At 34.3% G+C, this 20,456-nt stretch overlaps 1 protein-coding gene across 1 annotated transcript; it reads left to right on the top strand.

Moving 5' to 3' along the window:
• Positions 1-18: 18 nt before the first annotated feature.
• LOC135482977 (uncharacterized) lies at positions 19-1,218 on the top strand. Its single transcript, XM_064763460.1, has one exon. It carries the CDS (start codon positions 19-21, stop codon positions 1,216-1,218), a length of 1,200 nt encoding a protein of 399 aa, XP_064619530.1.
• Positions 1,219-20,456: the final 19,238 nt, after the last annotated feature.

Below are 20,456 nucleotides of genomic sequence, written 5' to 3'. Positions count from 1 at the left end.
ATTAAGCACCCAGTCATAATGCCAAGGGAATTGTATGTCACCACCCTCCTCATTAGGCATCATCATGTAGCTGAGCAGCATCAAGGTCGGGGAATGACCATGAACAGCATACGTCAAGAGGGAGTATGGATCATCGGATGTCGCCGGGCTGTGGCCAGTTACATCGACAAATGTGTGCTGTGCCGCAGGCTCAGAGGATCAACCAACAAGCAGAAGATGGGAGACCTGCCCAAGGACCGATTGCAAACAGCCCCTGCGTTCACCTACTGTGGGGTTGATGTTTTTGGTCCTTTCTACATCACTGAGCCAAGGAAACGAGAGCTGAAGAGGTACGGAGTAATATTTACGTGCTTGGCCATGAGGGCGGTCCAGATTGAGACTGTTAACACCATGTCTACCGACTCCTTCATCATGGCGCTCCGCAGATTCATTGCAGTCAGGGGAAGCATAAAAATCTTTAGATATGACTGTGGAAGTAACTTTGTTGGCTGTGAACGTGAGCTCAAGGATGCCTGGGACGAGGTTGACCTGGACGCCGCAGGAAAATTCCTCCTGAAAGAAAATGGGGATTTTACCTTCGAAATGAACGTACCCAGCGCTAGCCACCAAGGCGGCGTGTGGGAGCGCCAAATCAAGACTACCCGGAGCATCTTGAATACGATGCTGTTCTCACATGGCAAGCAGCTTGACGATGAAAGTCTCAGGACATTCCTCTACGAAGTGGCAGCGATAATAAATGGCCGCCCTCTGACAGTCGAAAATCTCGACGACGCTACGAGTTTGGTGCCATTGACACCAAACATGTTACTAACAATGAAATCCAGGGTCATCGTCTCACCCCCTGGAAACTTGCCTGTCCAGGATCTCATGCTCAGGAAATACTGGCGTCAAGTACAGCAACTGGCAGACCAGTTTTGGCACAGGTGGCGCAAGGAGTATGTACAAAACCTCCAAATCAGGCAGAAGTGGATTCGCCCAAAACGCAATCTGGAGAAGGGCGATGTTGTACTTGTACGCGACGAAAACCTACCGAGGAACGTGTGGAAGCTGGCACGAATCCAGGAAAGGTACACAGGAGACGACAATCTGGTTCGAAAGGTCAAGGTCAAGGTTGGAAATCGCTCACCGGACAACAAAGTACGTCGATTGACCTGTCTCGAAAGGCCAATACACGAGCTCGTCCTGGTAAAGGAAGCCGAAGACGTTAAGCAGCAGTAATTCGTTTCTCAAACACTTGCGTAATAATTCAGTCGTTTTGGAGATACGTCGCTTCAGTGATCACAGTGGTGAATTGCGCGCGGGGCGATGTGCTAGTAACCTCTCACCCCCAAATTCGGACATCTGGTCCTGGCGTCTTGGCAACTGCAGAATGGTCTCGGCTCTCTTGAGAAATTTGTTTAGCTCGCAGCACATATTTGTGCCTGCACCCTTGTTTTTCTATGTATGGCCTATAGATTCTCCTGAGTCTGTTCTGTAATTGTCAGTTTGTCTTGACTAGCTTGTGTTAAGGATTCTATTTTCTGTAATTATCAGTTTGTCTTGACTTTAAGGATTCTATCGCGAAGTGGATTACAGTAATTTGAGGTTTGCATTATAATTGGCAGATTGCCAAAGCACCATATTTGGCCATTATTTTATCCTCAGTCTCAGTTGGCTCTGGGCTCTGTCCGGTCTGGATTGTGTCTTTGTGTTGATTTGAGTACACTCACAGTCGCATTCTACGTATCCAGCAGTGGGATACTAGTGACTCAGAGGACATTCTGGACTAATTTTCGACTAATTTTGGACTAACGCTAGTAGTGTAATAATGGGGTTTCTAGCTCACCAGTCAAATCCTAGTTAAACAATTATTCAGTCAAATCCCAGTCAAACAATTATTCAGTCAAATCCTAGTCAAACGATTATTCAGTCAAATCCTAGTCAAACGATTATTCAGTCAAATCCTAGTCAAACGATTATTCAGTCAAATCCCAGTCAAACAAATATTCAGTCAAATCCTAGTCAAACGATTATTCAGTCAAATCCCAGTCAAACAATTATTCAGTCAAATCCCAGTCAAACAATTATTCAGTCAAATCCCAGTCAAACAATTATTCAGTCAAATCCCAGTCAAACAATTATTCAGTCAATTTCTAGTCAAAACGTAGGTGAGGGTTCTAGCTCACCTAGGATTTAACCTGATTTTTTATTCAGTCAATTTCTAGTCAAAACTATTTTACAACCCCACAACCCCCTAGCTCACCCTAGTTTTGACCTAATTTTTATTCAGTCAATTTCTAGTCAAAACGATTGTGTGGTTCTAGCTCACCCTAGTTTTGACCTAATTTTTATTCAGTCAATTTCTAGTCAAAACGTAGGTGAGGGTTCTAGCTCACCTAGGATTTAACCTGATTTTTTATTCAGTCAATTTCTAGTCAAAACGTTGATACAACTTTCAACTTTCTAGCTCACCCTAGTTTTGACCTAATTTTTATTTCAGTCAATTTCTAGTCAAAACTATTTTACAACCCCACAACCCCCCAACCCCACAATGTGTCTAACTTTTCTAACGTGTTTAATCTGCTAAATAATCTCAAGTGAACATCTTGTTTAAAAATCAAAATTACACTATCTAATAAAAATCATATTATATAGAAAATGAGTGAACATTCGAAAAATTCAAAAAATCACTCAGACGAAGAAATTCAATGTAAAAATCTGCATTTGTGTTTCCATCTGTGAAAGACTTGGACGAATTAGAAAAAGAACAAGAACGTTCTCCCACGCTTCTTTGGAAAGAAGTTCCACTCAATACGTGGTATCATATTTCAGACGACAGAGAAGTGGAGACTCAATTTGGAATTCAAATGATTCTCACGTTACAAGACTGTGAAGGAGATGTGTTTGACACCTATACAACCTCTCTCATTCAGAAAAAAATACAGAACAATCCTAACCTGAATTATATAAAATCAAAAAGAAAACCTAAAGGGAAAAAGTATTACGCGTTTAATTTAGTGCAAGGATAAAATAGGTTAACTTTATAAGAAGTGTCACGTTCTTATAAAGTTACATCATTACTTTAGTCTGACTCGCTAAAATAGCCCAAACAGATGATCACTGATGAAAGTCAAGTTATTTCAGATTCTCTGTAACTTTATTGGATTTTTTATATTCCTGAATAATAAGATCAAACTCACTCGCAGAAATATGTTCATTCGTAATCGCGCGTGAGAGTAAATTATTTACATCGTTTAAATGATCTTGTGTGCGAATCCAGATTGTTTTATGTTTTTTCATTTTTTTCCTTAATTGTGGAACAACAATTTTACCTGTTGTGCCTAACATAGTACAAACAACAGCTAAAGGTAAAGTAACAATATTGGTAATAACACCGCCTGCGCCAATCGAAGCGATTCCTGCTCCTGCTATAAAAAAGCTACATGTAGTTTCTAACCAATGAAGGATATTTGAAATTTTTTTATAATTTTTATACAGTTTACATCGTTTTCCAATTTTTAGTTGTAGGTCTGATTTGATCTGCTCAACTTGCTCAAAACGAAATTCATCCTGTTCGGGGATTGAATCTAAGACGTCCATTCTTTTATTCTAACAGTAAATCTATGGTACACAGGGTTTTAAATTCAATGGATTCATTGTTTTGATTTTTGATGTCAATTTCGATATAGGAAAAATCCTGATCTTGAATCATGGCTTTTTGTAATGAACTGTATTCCACAAGATCCCCATAATTTTTTCCTTTCGCGACAAAGGTGGAAATAATATCAGAAGGAACGTCGTCTAAAAATTTTTTACCATCATCCACAATATTACAACAAATACGATATTCTCGATGGGGTAAAAATTGGCAAGGTTGTTCTCCTTTCACTTCATTGATAATACATGCATCTTCCAATTTAATTCCTAATAAGGTACGTAATTCCTTATGGATCCACACTACAAAAGGAGGATTCACTTTTTTTACAATTTTTCCCTCGTTTTCCAAATAAGTGATCATCATATCATTTTGATAGCCTTTTTTCTTCAGCGCATGTTGTATCGCTTTGATATAAGAGTCAACGGAATAAAGTCCTTCTGAAATATAAACAGAACCGTTATTTCTAAAAGTATCACTTGGGGCCGATTCTGCAAAATCTAAATAGTTATTTTTTGAAAATCTTGAAATATTAAAATAAGTTGTAGGAATAATAGCGTTTGCGATACGAACTGTTTTATACTGATTAATACTTGTCCTTAAGGATTGTCTCTTTGTTCCATGAAAGCGTAGATTCATTTTATTTTAGAAGAAATTTTTTTTGCTTTCTGTTTGATCGTTCCTGCATTATTCACTACAACTTGAATCACAACTAAAATCGTGACAGCGACAGCTATAATCAAATGTTCTGCTAAAAATCCTACCACACCTGCAGCTGCTTTTAAGAGAGTGGACACAATGGTTCCTAGAATTCCAGGGAGTGCTGCTAGAGCTTTTGAACCTAAGGAAAGTAACCAGTTTTTAAATTTTATCAGACCTTGTGTAATTTTATTAGGATGACTGGGTGGATCAGGTTCTATAGGTGTATCTGGTTTTCCAGGTGTATCAGCTGTATCTGGTTTCCAGGTGTACCAGATTTACTTGGTTTTACTAAAGAGCCTATACCATACACGAAACTTGCACCAATGGCAGATAAAGTTAAAATAACTGCAGTAACAATAGTAGCAAGTTTAAAGCCTTTCAATTTGAATAAAGCTTTTAATCTGTCTCCTAAGGATTCTTTCGCATCATTGACTGTATCACGAAAATTTTCAGCTAATTGTTTAAAATGTTTTTTACTTCTTTCATTCAAATTCGTCACTTCATCTGATTCTGCTTCATCAATTTCTTTTAGATTTTGTTCTTCATGCTCAATTAAAGGCATCATTTCAAGATCATCATTTTGTCTTAGTGTGTTTATTTTATCTTTTATTCTGTCACGTGATCGACTATATTTTTCTTTAATAGTTCTAAACCGTCGTCTGAAATAGTCTATGATCTCATCTAATTTAGAATTCTTTGTTTTCATAGGTTCGTTTGAATTCAAAGTGGCATCTTGAATGTTATCAACATCATTATTGTCAACATGAACAAACTTTGTTTCATTTGTATCAAGATTGGTGTCTTGTACAAGATCTTCAGAAGTATCAGAAGGTTGCATAACATCGATAACATTAGGTTCTAGAGGAATAGGTGACTTTATGTTATCCAATGAACTAGATCCTGCTCCATCTTCGTAAGTCAATTGTCTTCTAGCTGTTTTTTCTCCAACATTTTCAAGTATTGGAGTTTCTTCAACATTACTTTTTCTAAAAAATCTCATGAATTCTCCTTTTACAGATCTAACAGTATAGGTTCTTTATCATTTCGCGTTAGTTTAATGTCTCCTCTTAATGATTTAAAAAATATATCATGGTTTTCATTCATTGTCAGTCTGTTACGCACAGTGTTAATATCTGTTCTTAATTTTAAATTATTTTTTTTCATAAAATTCTCTAAAAATCTTTCTTTTGTATCAATGTTTTCCTCAGCGTTCAGTAAACTAACTCTTGGAGCTCGTGGTATATCTCCAGTCAATTCATTCATAAGATAATCATCATCCGCTGCTCGTTGATTATAATACTCATTCATATCATCTCCTAAATCATTGTCAAGGACAGGATTTTCAATTTCCATCTCATCACTCATTTATTTTAAAGAAATTTTGATAAAACCGCAGATCCCACCACACTGCCTGCAATGTACATTTGTTCATACTTTTTCTGAGATTCACTAGGCGTATAAAAATGGTTTAAAGTAGGTTTAGGATGAATGTTGTCGTAATAGCGAATAGAATCTTCCATATCTAATATGTCTGATTTTGCTTGATGTTGTTTCTGTCGTTGTTCTGCAAGGAAATCTAAATGTTTTATTCTATTCTGGGACCATGTTGCAGATTGTTTTTGTAATTTTTCTAAAGCTAACCCTCACCGAAAAGCAGTGTGATATCAGTCAGGATTCAGTCAGGTTGCAGTGTTACCTCACATTTTTATGGCAGTGTTGAAATCAGTGGAAAGCAGTCATAGGGAGTGTTTTTCAGTCACGCAATACCAAAGCATACAGTTATACAGCATCAAAAATAGAGATTAGGGAGTCATAAGCAGTGGTAAGACAGTCAAAATCAGTGGTAAGGCAGTCAAAAGCAGTGCTCATTTAAATATTTAGGCTGACTGATTTCCACTGCTTTTGACACTGAAAATGACTCCCCACTATGCATCATGCACAGGGCTGGCAGTGGGGTTCAGTGTTAATTTAAATATTTCGCAGCACACTGAATCCACACTGAAACACCACTGATTTTGACTGCCATTTCCAAAACCTCTTGGAGGGAGCAGTCATTTTCAGTGTTAATATGAATAATTTATTTAATGGCATGCAGGCACGGATGCCGAGAAAGGTTTGGGGGACGTGACCCCCCTGTGCTGATGACAACCAAAGAAATTGTTCGAAAAAGCAAAAACTTCTAGCGAACTGTTACTTTTGCTGTCCTATTTTAGACGGTGTGTTTGCGTCCAATATGGCAGTGATGACGTCATCTGCACAAATAGAGGACATCGCCATTGTATGATGACGTGACACAGTAAAAAGATGACAAATTCACGTCCTTGACCTACGTCATTGCAAACTTTGTCATAATGACAGTGGTCAGATGGGGTTACTAGACGATGGGGTTACTTGAAACGACACATGGCACATAGCTACTGTCAGTGATGTCAGGGATTGAAGCTAGATCAAATTGACGTCCAAATAAAGTAACTGCACGCAGCCTGTAGAATAATGATCTACTGATTGATGTGTATTGAGCTCCCATGCAGATAATTTGCAGTGTATGCATACATTACAATTAACACCTATAGGGCCTGCATGAAGATACATGCAGATATCTTGCAGTGTATGCATGCATTACAACACCTATAGGGCCTATACAGCCTTCTTGATTTGCTGAAAATACAACTTCAGTGTCTGTCGAGATTACCCTTTTTGCATTCATTTGGCTCCTTATGTGTTCCAATTCAAACTGACTAAAACTCCCCTCTTCTCATATTGAAATTCGGGTAAATATCGAGAAATATGAAGAGGTACCATGATTTCTTGAATGTTTGACTATCAAATTCAAACTTACGAGCTTCCTGTCTCAGGTTGCATTATGGGTGATATTTAACACTGAATTTGACTGCAATTACCACTGCTTTACACTGCCATCAAGTCTTAATCTCACCAGTCATAAAGCAGTGGTTTTCAGTCATGTTGAAAATGCCACGGGTTTCGATCAGAGTTGGAGAAGTGGAAATCAGTGGTCTTTCAGTCATAGGCAGTGTTTTTGAAATACGTCGTTCATAATGATATGCAAGTGGCAGTGCTTTGCAGTGGTCTTTCAGTCAAAATCAGTGGTTTTAAAACATTAAGAAAAAATGATATGCCTAAGACAGTCATATGCAGTGGGGGTTTCAGTCAAAAGCAGTGTGATGCAGTCCTTTTCAGTGCACTGCCTTTCGGTGAGGGAAATCATGACGCTTTCGTTCTTCTGCAGCATTCTGTTTATCAAATGCATGAAAGAGGGCAGAACCACCAACGAAAGCAGTTGCATTAGCCACAGCACCAAAAATCGTTGTTAATATCATTCCAGCCATTTTATTTTATTTTATTTTTAATTTTAGTAATATCCTTTGGTAAATTCATATTTTTCTCCAAATACCCTTTTGTAATAATAGCAAGTGTCACTGCACCAGTGAGCTTAACAGCTTCCATAAGGTCTGGTTTACTTGGGTCTCCAATATTTGATTTTAGTAGTTTCTTTGCAGCTAATCCATAGCCAACAGTTAAAGCAGTTAAAACAGCAGCGTGATAGATCGTGTTACCGATATTTTTTGTGTCAATACTCGAACTCATTTATTTAACAGAAAAAAATTAAATTTCTAATTTAGATTTAGGCTTTGTTTGTTTTTCTTTAATAGGTTGTTCCACGTCAGATTTTGAATTTTTGGTGTAATACCATACATAAGATGCTAAACCAACTCCTCCAATAAGGAGTGTAAAATAATAGGTTGTATTAGGAGTTGACGTTTCTTCCACTTTATTTTTTTTTTTACGATTCTTGTTCATTTCACCTAATTTTTTCCCCCATGCTACTTTTTTTAGGATCCTTTGGTTTATCTTTAGTAGTAATTTCTTTTACTTTTTCATTATCATCACTCATTTATTTTATAGAAATAAATTATCATTATTATTGTCAAATTATTATCAAATTATTATCAAATTATTATCAAATTATTATCAAATTATTATCAAATTATTATCATTATTATTGTCAAATTATTATCATTATTATTGTCAAATTATTGTCATTATTATTGTCAAATTATTATCATTATTATTGTCAAATTATTATCAAATTATTATCAAATTATTATCAAATTATTATCAAATTATTATCGTTATTTAAGAAATTAACATTAATATAAAAAATGATAATACATGATTATTTTTTATTTTGTTGTCAATGGACTCAACATTTCAAATGGAAAAGTCTATTTGAACAATTAGCGTTTGGGGAAATTCCTTCTCATGATAAAATAAAGCAGCCTTATTTATTCTATGACGATACACCTTTTGAAATGGTAGAGGATCATCGTCTATTTGTACAACAGATTACGTCTTCTATTGTGTTTGAACAACCTCCCGTTAAACGGTCAAAAGAAATGATGTTGAGACTTGTCTATATTGAAAAAATAAAAGAGAATAAACAAGCGCTGGATGTGATTAGAAAGGATTATCATTCTGATATGCTTAATTTATTATTGAAAAAAAAACGTTAATCTAATAGATTTTCATTTAACATATATAAAATGGAATATCTTGCACGCGATTGTAAAAAATGTTTCGAAGAAAAATTATTAGACGATTTTGAAAAACATACACAATCAAAATGTGGAAGAACATACAGATGTAAAACATGTTCTAATAAATATCATACAAAATATCTCAACAAATATATTAAAGATAAAAGCTCAACTAATGAATCTTTTAAAATATCAAGAAATCTTTCAACAAATCTTTATCTATGCCTTAAAAAAATCAACAAAAATCTAAACTTGAAAAAGTTATTGGTTGTTCTCTAGAAGGATTATACAAATGGATTGAATTTCAATTTGATGACAATATGACATGGTCTAACTATGGAGATTACTGGCACATTGGTCATATTCTTCCAAAATCACATTTTGACCATACGTTGAAGAAGAACTTATGCTATGCTGGAATTGGAGAAATTTACGACCTATTACGAAACAAGAAAACAGGAGGAAATGGAATAAAATCGATTATGAATTATATTATCAAAATGTATCCTTAGCATCAGAATTTCTTGAAGAAATTTAAAATAAATGATCACACCCATGATGATTTTAAAATTATCATGGGTATGATAAGCCCTGATTCTTTCATTTTCGCTCAAGTGAGGATTATGCTAGAAGCTAAAATTTATCATTCTGAAAGCTAATACCTTCAGTTCGTCAGTACTAAGAGTACTGACAAGCCGTTTCATATTTTAATTTTCATGCTTATTCTGTAGGCATAAAAGTTAAAATAAATTATGCAAAAAAATAACCAAACAAAACATGAACTTAATAAAAAAAATTTTCCTTTAAATAAACATGAATCAACTTGTCGGTAATATGAGTACTGATGAGCTGAAGGTTTTGGCCTTTAGGCACAAAATCAAGAATTATGGTTCATTATCAAGAGCTGTATTGTTAGAAAAACTTTTTGATAAAATTGAGGAAGTGAAAATTGAAAAACCTATTTCACAACTCTCACAAATTGAAAAGAGAGTATTCGCTCAACGAGTTGGAATTAAAAATATCAGAAAAATTCCCAAGATTGAGCTAGATAAAAAATTACAACAACAATTAGGAAACGCAGATCTAAAGACCATTCAACCTAAGTTAGTAAAACCAAAATTATCCATCAAACAACCTTTGCTAGCACAAGCGAAAGCAGGTGGGTATCGTAATTACCATCATTTATCCATAGAAAAATTGAAAGAACTTTTAAGTACACCTCCAATTAAACGTATTTTAAAATCTGATCTCATTCAAAAAGCGAAAGAAATTGGTATCGAAGTAAAAACCAATATGAAAAAAGCTTTCCTTGAACATCTCATTGAGCAGCATGAAGGGTTTAAAGAGTTGAAAAAATACAAGTCAGCCTTTAAAGGTTTTGCAAACCATTATAGAATGAACGGTTTGCCTAAAATTGGGATACAGCCGTTTCTTGAGAAAATTGAAACCACTTTACAAGATAAAATTAAAGAAGAATCACAGAAGAGCAGTTTAAAAATTACCATTATTTTACACATTTTAATGAAACGTAAAGGCCAAGAACAAGAATTTGAATTAAGATCACGACATATCATAGGTTTCAAAGAAGACCTGAATTATCCACACATGATTGAAAATATTTTAAAAGAGTTGAAAAATCTAATTCAAAAAGGAAGTAATTGGAAATTTTTGGAAGTCACTAAATTAGATGTCCACACTGTCAAGTACCAATCGCTTGGAGGGTCGAGCTACATTGAGCTTCCAACTCAAATCAAGGCTAAAAAAGCAGTCATTAATGTTAAAAATCAAGATCAGAAGTGTTTTAGGTATGCAGTTGAATCAGCTCTTTTAAACTTGGAGAAAAACGCAGAACGCGTTTCAAACTATAACAGACCTGAATTTGATCACATGTTCAAAGGTCTTGAGTATCCTGTCAAAATAAAAGATATAGCTAGGTTTGAGAAGCATAACCCAGAGATTGCAATCAATGTGTTTAGCTATATTTTAAAGGAGGGAGCTAATAAACCTTTCCTTGTTATTTCACCAGTGTACAATTCAGATAAAATAGTTGAGGAAGATAAGTATATCAATCTGCTTTATTACAAACAGGAGGATGACATGGTAGAAAATGAAAAAATAGAGGATATTTCTGATCATACTAATTATCATTATGCATGGATCAAACATTTCTCAAGGCTTGTTAGTGCATCTCATTCAAAACAAAAAGCAGCAGTTAAAATTTGCTACAGATGTTTGAAAGTTGTATCAGCAAGTACAAAGGAGCTTCGTGACAAACGGTTTCAAGAACACATGGAACACTGTAAAAAATATGACATGTCAAATATTTCAATGCCAAAAGAAGGTAACAATACATTAGCATTTCAAAAATTTGATGCGATGGTAAAACATCCTATAATAATCATAGCAGATTTCGAATCCTATTTAAAACCCATACAAAGAAATTTAGGAGAAAAAACAATTCAATCCCACGAGCATATTCCAAACAGTTATGCATTTCAAGTACAATTTGATCAAGAACAAATTCAAGAAAAAAATAGGATGTATACATATGTGCAAGAAAATGAAGATGTAGATATTGCAGAACATTTTGTAGAAAAAATTGAAGAACTGTGTACAATGCTTGCATCAAATTATATGTTTAAAAATACACCAGTCAAACCTATTACACTAGATGAAGCAGATACATGTCAACCCCCAAAATTTATCCCTGTTTATTTTCACAACCTTTCAGGATATGATGCACATTTATTCGTGAAAGAACTAAAAGGAAGATTGAATGTGATAGCAAGTAATTCTGAAAATTATATATCCTTCAGTAAATTTATTGATGTAGAGGAAAAACCCCTTGAAATTCGCTTTCTAGATTCTTATAGGTTAATGCAGTCATCTTTAGACACCCTTGGGAAAAATTTACCAGATAACGACAAGATAAATTTGAAGCATCATTTTAAAGATAAATTTGACTTGGTGAATCAAAAGGGATTTTATCCCTACGAATTTATAACTGACTTCAAAAAATTAAAAGGGTCAACATTACCAAAACAGCATGCATTTGATTCAACCTTAAACAATACAAAAATTTCAGATGAACAGTATGCACATGCACAACATGTGTGGAAAACGTTTAACTGTCAAACCTTTGAAGATTATCATAAAATTTACCTTGAAACAGATGTTCTGTTACTCACAGATATTTTAGAAAATTTCAGAAATACGTGTATGCAGCATTATAAATTAGATCCTGCCTGGTTTTACACCTCACCAGGATTATCATGGCAAGCGATGCTTAAAATGACAAACATTAAATTAGAACTTTTAACAGACTCGGATATGTACATGTTTTTCGAAGAAGAAATTAGAGGTGGAATGTGCATGGCTACTCATCGCTATGCCAAAGCAAATAATCCACTCCTGAAAGACTATGATGAAAAACAACCTACAAGCTATATTTCCTACTTGGATGCGAATAACTTGTATGGAGTGGCTATGGATCAAAAACTACCGTATCAACATTTCAAATGGATGAAGGATTTTGACCAGTGGCAAGACATCCCCTGCACATTAGAGGTTGATTTGGACTATCCAGACCATCTTCATCAGCTTCATAATGATTATCCATTAGCAGCTGAACATTTGAATGGAAAATTAACCCCTAATTTACACCACAAAACAAAATACATCCTTCATCATACTATGTTAAAATTTTATCTGACACGAGGGTTAATACTCAAAAAGATACATAGAGGCATCTCATATGAAGAAACTGACTTTTTGAAGCAGTATATTAACCTTAACACAACCTTAAGAGCCAAAGCGAAAAATGACTTTGAAAAAGACTTCTTCAAGCTGATGAATAATAGTGTGTTTGGTAAAACCATGGAAAATGTGAGACTACGCAAAAATATTACATTAGCTACTAATGCTAAACAACTCAGAAAATTACTAAATTCAAACAATTATCGTTCGCATAAAATTTTCAATGAAAATCTGGTGATGGTCCAACGTCAAAAATCAGATATTTATCTGTGTAAACCTATTTATATTGGTCAAGCGATCTTAGATCTATCCAAACAACACATGTACAATTTTCACTATAATCATATGATGAAAAAGTATGGACACAAAGCAAAATTACTCTACACAGATACAGATTCTTTAGTCTATCATATCGAAACCCAAGATCTGTATCAAGATTTTCAAAAAGATGCAGAATTGTATGACTTTTCAAATTTTTCAAAAGATCATGCACTGTTTTCAGACGCGAATAAAAAGGTGATAGGGAAATTTAAGGATGAAGAAGCTGGACATGTTATAAGTGAATTTATAGGCTTAAGGTCTAAATTGTATTCCTATGTAAAAGGTCAAGAACAAATTAAGAAATGCAAAGGTGTCAAGAAGAATGTGATTGACAAGGATATTACTTTCGAAGAATACAAACAAGTGTTGTTGGAAAAAATTCCTATCGAAAAACAAATGACAGTCTTTAGAAGTCGAAATCATCAACTTTTCACAGAAAAAGTAACCAAAGTAGCATTAGATGCAGCGGATGATAAGCGAATGATTCAAGCTGATGGTATTTCAACCTTAGCTCTAGGTCATTATAAAAGTTGGAAAATAAAATGTTAAAATAAATGAACTTTTCATCCTATTTAAAATATAAGTCAAATGTAAAGTATCCTTTGAACTATAAGAATAATTCTTTAACCAAAGATCCTTTTATCCATCAACAGATTACTGTGGATCATCGTCAAAGTTTCAACTACAATACGATTGATATTTTTCCTGATAAGACTCCTCCAAGAATATTTTCACAGTATTCACAAGTACAAGAGTATTTAAAGAATGCAACCATGGATAACTGGGAAAACCAATTTAAATTTGCACTATTTTGCGCCACGTCTGGCTGTGGCGTATCATGGCATAATCATATTAATCATCAGGATCCTTTAGTACAAAGTATCTTTAGATTTCATGTCTACTTTACCCTTCGAAAAATTTTACATCAACTTAAAATCCCTTTACCAGGAAATCCTGATTTTAAATCAAAAAAGAATCCCTATCATAAGCAAGCGTATGAAAATTTAAAACTTGAATTTGGTTCAGTTGATTTTAATTATTTTCATCAAGGAAAAATGAAAGCATTAGATATTACGATGGATAATGGATCCTATTATTTAAGAGATCCTAGTAAGTTTCCGTTTAATGCAGACAAAAAAGGATATGTGTATTCAGATCATCATAGACTTTATATTGATACATTATCTTTCATTTATTCAGACGATTGGACCAATTTCATCGCTTTAGATGGTCAAGGATTGACCAAAGCAGGCATGAGTAGAATCAATGAATCAATTAGAACGTATGTGTATTGCATCCTGGGTGCACAAACCATGATCAGGCGAGATATTTTAGAATCCTTAGATGCACAAAAACAGTTTGGAATTTTAGTGGAAGATGCGATTCAAGGTCAAACGTTAGTCGATTCCATCAAAACATTTCAGTCGGCTAGTATCTTAATTCGATCTAAACAATCGTATGCGAACGCCTTAGAAAAAGTAGGTACACGATTAGATTTTGCTGTAGGTTTAGGGTTACAACTTGTACCGAGTCATATGCGTTTACATATTGGTACGATTGAAGGGTATAATAATTCTCTGTTAACTGCTACGGAAAATACAAATTTTGGTATCAACACGCATATCAATGTTAGAAAAAAGCGTCAAGTGTCAAAAACACCCATCCCAACACCAACACCAACACCAACACCAACACCAACACCACAACCTATGGTACAACCTGAAACAATTCATACAAATTTTACAACAAGTTTAGTAGCACTTGCATTGTTATTGCAGTATTTTTTATAAAATAAATGGAAGACGTCTATAAAAAATACAAGTATCCAAGCATCATGAAATTTTATAGCATTATGAAAAAAATTGATCCTCATGTAACATTTGAGGATGTGGATCAATTTGTAAAATCACAAAAAAGTTTTCAACTCCATAAAAAATCTAGAAAACAAATCCAAGGACATATTATAGCCTATCGTGAAAATGCATTATGGTTTATGGATCTTCTTGACCTCACAAATTATTCAAGACAAAATAAAGGTTATAAGTGGATTTTACTTGCTATTGATACATTTACTAGGAAAGCATACGCTTCTGCGTTGAAAAATAAAACAAAATTTGAAGTGAAAAAAGGGTTTGAGGAGATTTACACAGACTCTGGTGACATCGAATTAATTATTACAGATTCTGGAAATGAATTTCTGAATAAACCGGTACAAGATCTTTTAAAAGAATTAAAGATAAAACATGATACAGTGGACATAGGAGATCATAATGCGCTAGGTTTAATTGATAGACTTTGCAGAACCATGAAAGAAAAAATATTTAAGGATTTTACAGAACGACATTCAGTGGTATGGGTGGATCAACTGGATGATTATCTGTATGCCTACAATCATTCACCTCATAGAGGTATTTTAGGATATACACCACAGGAAGCGAATGAACATGAGACAGAATTAGTTGCACTCAATGTAGAGAAAAGTATGCCAGTGGAACAACCGTTTAAGATGGGTGACCTTGTGAGGAAAAAATTAAAGAAACCTCTCTTTACCAAAGGGTTTAAAAGAATCTGGACGTTGAAAACCTACACCATAAAAAGTATTGAAGGAATACATGCACAATTGAATGATGATTCTAGAGTCAGATTAGATGCCTTACAAAAAATAACAAAGGATTTTGAAGACATACAAGAAAATGAAGCGCTAGCGACGAGCGCAGCGAGTGTGGATAAAGTGGATAAAGACATAAAAATTGAAAAGATCATTCAACATAAAGAAGGATTAGATCCTGAAAATATAATGGACTCACGACTGAGAAAAAAGTAACATGTTTATAATCTAACGAAATATTATAAACATGTTACTCAATCTAACCATAATGCAGGTGCTAAATTTATATTAATGGGAACATTTTTAAAGCCATGTTCAGGAAGACTTACATGAAGATATCCTCCAAATCTATTCAGCCAATTTTGCAAACATTGAAAGTTTGCATTAATGTCATCTTTAAATGAGGATGATTCTAAAGTGTTAATTTTTTGTTTAAGTTCTTTAATGTCATTTTCTAATACAATAATGTCATCGGGTTTCACGTTAAACTTAATCGTACACAGGTTAGCCATTTATTTAAAAAAAAATTTTTCTGATAAATAAAATGGAAACTTCTTATGGTCGTTATCTCAATCCTTACAGATCAGACAAGTATCCCAAAGGCTTAAAAGCCAAACGGAATTATGAGGTGATCACTCATAACCCTAATTCTGTCAATCCAGGAGAAACACTTTATGTGAAAATTCCAAAGCTTGAAAAAGGACAAGTGATTGTCCCTGAAAGCATGAAACTCACGTTTAAACTTTCTACCACGTCAAAAGCAAGTAATGCAGCCAATGCAGCTGCTGCTTCTTTTGTAGCCAATGTGGGTAGAAACATTGTAGAAAGAATCACCACAAAATTGGGTGGAAAAACCATGAGTGAGGTGGATAAAGCCTTTATCTACAACACCTTCAAGGATTTTTGGCTCACCGAAAAACAGCGAAAAAATCGTGTACAACAAGGGATTGTGAAAGATCAGAGAAAAGATGGTATTAAAACCGCTTTTGAGGATCGTTACTGCATTCCCATTGAATCAGAACTATTTGATTCCCATACCCCCTTTTATCCCTCAGCGATTTTGGAATCCATTGAGTATAATATCAAATTCAATGAGGCTAAATATGTGCTAGCAGGAACGGCTACGAATAAAACCTATGCTGTGACGGATATTCAGCTTGAATATGAAACAGTCACCTCAGATGTCCTGGCTGAAACCATTGAATCTGTTTATAACTCTGAGATGAGATTTATGTTTGAAGACATCCATCTTTTGAAAACAGAATCAATTGGAACGAATAAACGGGTGAATATCAATGTAGATGTCAATCGTGCCTCTACAAAAGGTATTCTATTATTTTTCCAAAAAACATTTAGTGACTATGATTCTGAAAAAACAAGTTTTCAAAATCCTGACATCACTAATGTGACCATTACTTCAGAAGGAATATCTCATTGTATATTCAAATCAGGGTTGAAAGCCTATAATCAGTTTGATGAAATCAAACGACATTATATGACGGAAGATCTTAAACAAACGGAAGAATGTATGATGGATGTAGAAAAATTCTACGACAAACAAAAATATGGCTTGTGGATTGATCTGAGAAGTACAGAAGATAACACTGTGCATGGATCAGGAACAGCCATGAGTAATATCAAACATGGTTTACAACTTGAACTCAGCAGAAATTCTGACACAGAATATGATATGCTAGTCTATATTGTAGCAGATGGTTTGGTAGGACTTGAGAATATGAAAGTGAAAGGCATTGTACATTAACCATCTTTAATGTTAAAATAAATGAATTATTGTGATGTTCCATTCAATATGCTAGTGTCCGGAATGACTGATTGTGGGAAAACCTATTTTATACTAGATCTTCTTGAAAAAGAATTTCAGAAAAAATTTGATTTCATCCTTATCTTTTGCCCTACCATTGATATGAATAAAACCTATCGTGTCAGATCTTGGATTGAACACGATGACGCTATTTTTATTTATCCTCCTCAACGTGTGCAAGAAAATTTAAATCAATGTTTAGAACATGCCATTGACATGTTTAAAGATGAACAGGAACAAACTTTATTTATTATTGATGATTGTGCAAACCATTGGGATGCAAAAAATAAATCCACCAAACTAACTGAATTAGCCTTTTCTGGAAGACATTTTGGTTTATCAGTTTGGCTCTTTACTCAAAAATATAATGCAATTTGCAAAGATTTTAGAGACAATTGTAAGCATATGGTGATCCATACGTTGAATGATCAATGTTCTCTGGATCAAGTGTTTAAAGAAAATCGTTGTATCCCTATGAGCGAAAAACCTGCAGTTCTTGAACAGATTGATAGCGGAAAACGACTTGTACTGCGCAGAACACAACCGTTTGATTTTAAAATTTTGTAATAAAATAAATGGACACGATGGATGATCCTAATGATTCTGTGACAGAGATGCGATCAGAACTCTTAACACATTATCAAAGCAGTCTTTTAACAAAATTAGGCATGAAAGTGTCTGAAGCGACTATTAAAAAAGCAAGTGGGAAAAATCTTGAAAAAATGTACAATGAATATCAAACACGTTATAATACGCAAATTGCAGATGAACTGGTCTCCAATTTATTATTCGGTTATACGCAAACCGTACGAGTTATGTTTCCAAATTTAGATCAGAAAAAACTTCATGAAAAATTAAATAACAATATCATTATCAACAGCGAAATCAAAAAACAATTGGGCTATTATATGAATCCAACTCTTCTGGCTGTAGGATCCATCGCAGCCAATACAGCTGAATCTGTTCTACCTGTCACGGAAGACTAAATTTTATAAAAGGAAATCTCTTATAAAGTTTAATTAGGCCATGACATCTCTTCAAAAAGTGTATAATAGGTGTTCAGCGCAGGGGTTGGTTTGACCACTTGAAGTTTTAAGTGATAGAAATCCATGAGGCGTTGTAACACAATTTTATCCATAAAAAAGTTTTTACGTTTGTGTAAGGCTTTCATGGTTTCAAATTTTTGAATGAGAATGGTGTAATCTTTTTTCATTTTTTCTATCACGTCAAACGATATGGGATACGTATTTAGTAATTTTTCAAAGTCTCCTTGTTTTGACGTGGTGGATGTGATGATATGAGTTTGATCCATACCATACCATTCAGAAACAAGTGGACTTTTCTGAATCGCATTACTCCAAATACGATGTTGATCTACCGAATAACATTGACTGCACACCACTTCCCAGTCATACAGATCATAGTCTATGCTAAAACAATCATGACATATCCACTCATTACAAAAAAGTCTCACATACTGACTGATGATTTTAATTTTATCCATGAGTGTTGTGACACCCTTTAAATCGGATGGGTGAAATGCTGTCTCTGTAATGTGCTCCATTTTGATTGGAATTTCTTCTAATGTATCAAACGTTAAAAGAGGTTTAATTTTTGGTGTCATTTTTGGTTGAGGAGTTAAAAGTTTCTTCCACGTATCAAAAGAGAGACAAGGTAATAGATCTCGATAACTAGAACAATCATTTATTCTTTTTCAAAAAATCTATCAGATTAACGTTTTTTTTCAAATATCCTTCATTGGTTAGAAACTAGCTTTTTTATAGCAGGAGCAGGAATCGCTTCGATTTGCGCAGGCGGTGTTATTACCAATATTGTTACTTTACCTTTAGCTGTTGTTTGTACTATGTTAGGCACAACAGGTAAAATTGTTGTTCCACAATTAAGGAAAAAAATGAAAAAACATAAAACAATCTGGATTCGCACACAAGATCATTTAAACGATGTGAATAATTTACTCTCACGCGCGATTACGAATGAACATATTTCTGCGAGTGAGTTTGATCTTATTATTCAGGAATATAAAAAATCCAATAAAGTTACAGAGAATCTGAAATAACTTGACTTTCATCAGTGATCATCTGTTTGGGCTATTTTAGCGAGTCAGACTAAAGTAATGATGTAACTTTATAAGAACGTGACACTTCTTATAAAGTTAACCTATTTTATCCTTGCACTAAATTAAACGCGTAATACTTTTTCCCTTTAGGTTTTCCTTTTGATTTTATATAATTCAGGTTAGGATTGTTCTGTAATTTTTTCTGAATGAGAGAGGTTGTATAGGTGTCAAACACATCTCCTTCACAGTCTTGTAACGTGAGAATCATTTGAATTCCAAATTGTGTCTCCACTTCTCTGTCGTCTGAAATATGATACCACGTATTGAGTGGAACTTCTTTCCAAAGAAGCGTGGGAGAACGTTCTTGTTCTTTTTCTAATTCGTCCAAGTCTTTCACAGATGGAAACACAAATGCAGGTTTTTTACATTGAATTTCTTCGTCTGACTGATTTTTTGAATTTTTCGAATGTTCACTCATTTTCTATATAATATGATTTTTATTAGATAGTGTAATTTTGATTTTTAAACAAGATGTACACTTGAGATTATTTAGCCGATTAAACACGTTAGAAAAGTTAGACACATTGTGGGGTTGGGGGGTTGTGGGGTTGTAAAATAGTTTTGACTAGAAATTGACTGAAATAAAAATTAGGTCAAAACTAGGGTGAGCTAGAAAGTTGAAAGTTGTATCAACGTTTTGACTAGAAATTGACTGAATAAAAAATCAGGTTAAATCCTAGGTGAGCTAGAACCCTCACCTACGTTTTGACTAGAAATTGACTGAATAATTGTTTGACTGGGATTTGACTGAATAATTGTTTGACTGGGATTTGACTGAATAATTGTTTGACTGGGATTTGACTGAATAATCGTTTGACTAGGATTTGACTGAATAATCGTTTGACTAGGATTTGACTGAATAATCGTTTGACTAGGATTTGACTGAATAATTGTTTGACTGGGATTTGACTGAATAATTG

The sequence above is a fragment of the Lineus longissimus genome, chromosome 2 (assembly GCF_910592395.1).
Source record: "Lineus longissimus chromosome 2, tnLinLong1.2, whole genome shotgun sequence".
NCBI lineage: Eukaryota > Metazoa > Nemertea > Pilidiophora > Heteronemertea > Lineidae > Lineus > Lineus longissimus.
Note: the sequence above shows the minus strand (reverse complement) of the source record. Positions and strands in the feature narration are given on the sequence as shown.

Excerpts from the sequence above, each read along its gene's own strand:
- LOC135482977 (XM_064763460.1), top strand. The coding sequence starts at position 19 with ATGCCAAGGGAATTGTATGTCACCACCCTCCTCATTAGGCATCATCAT.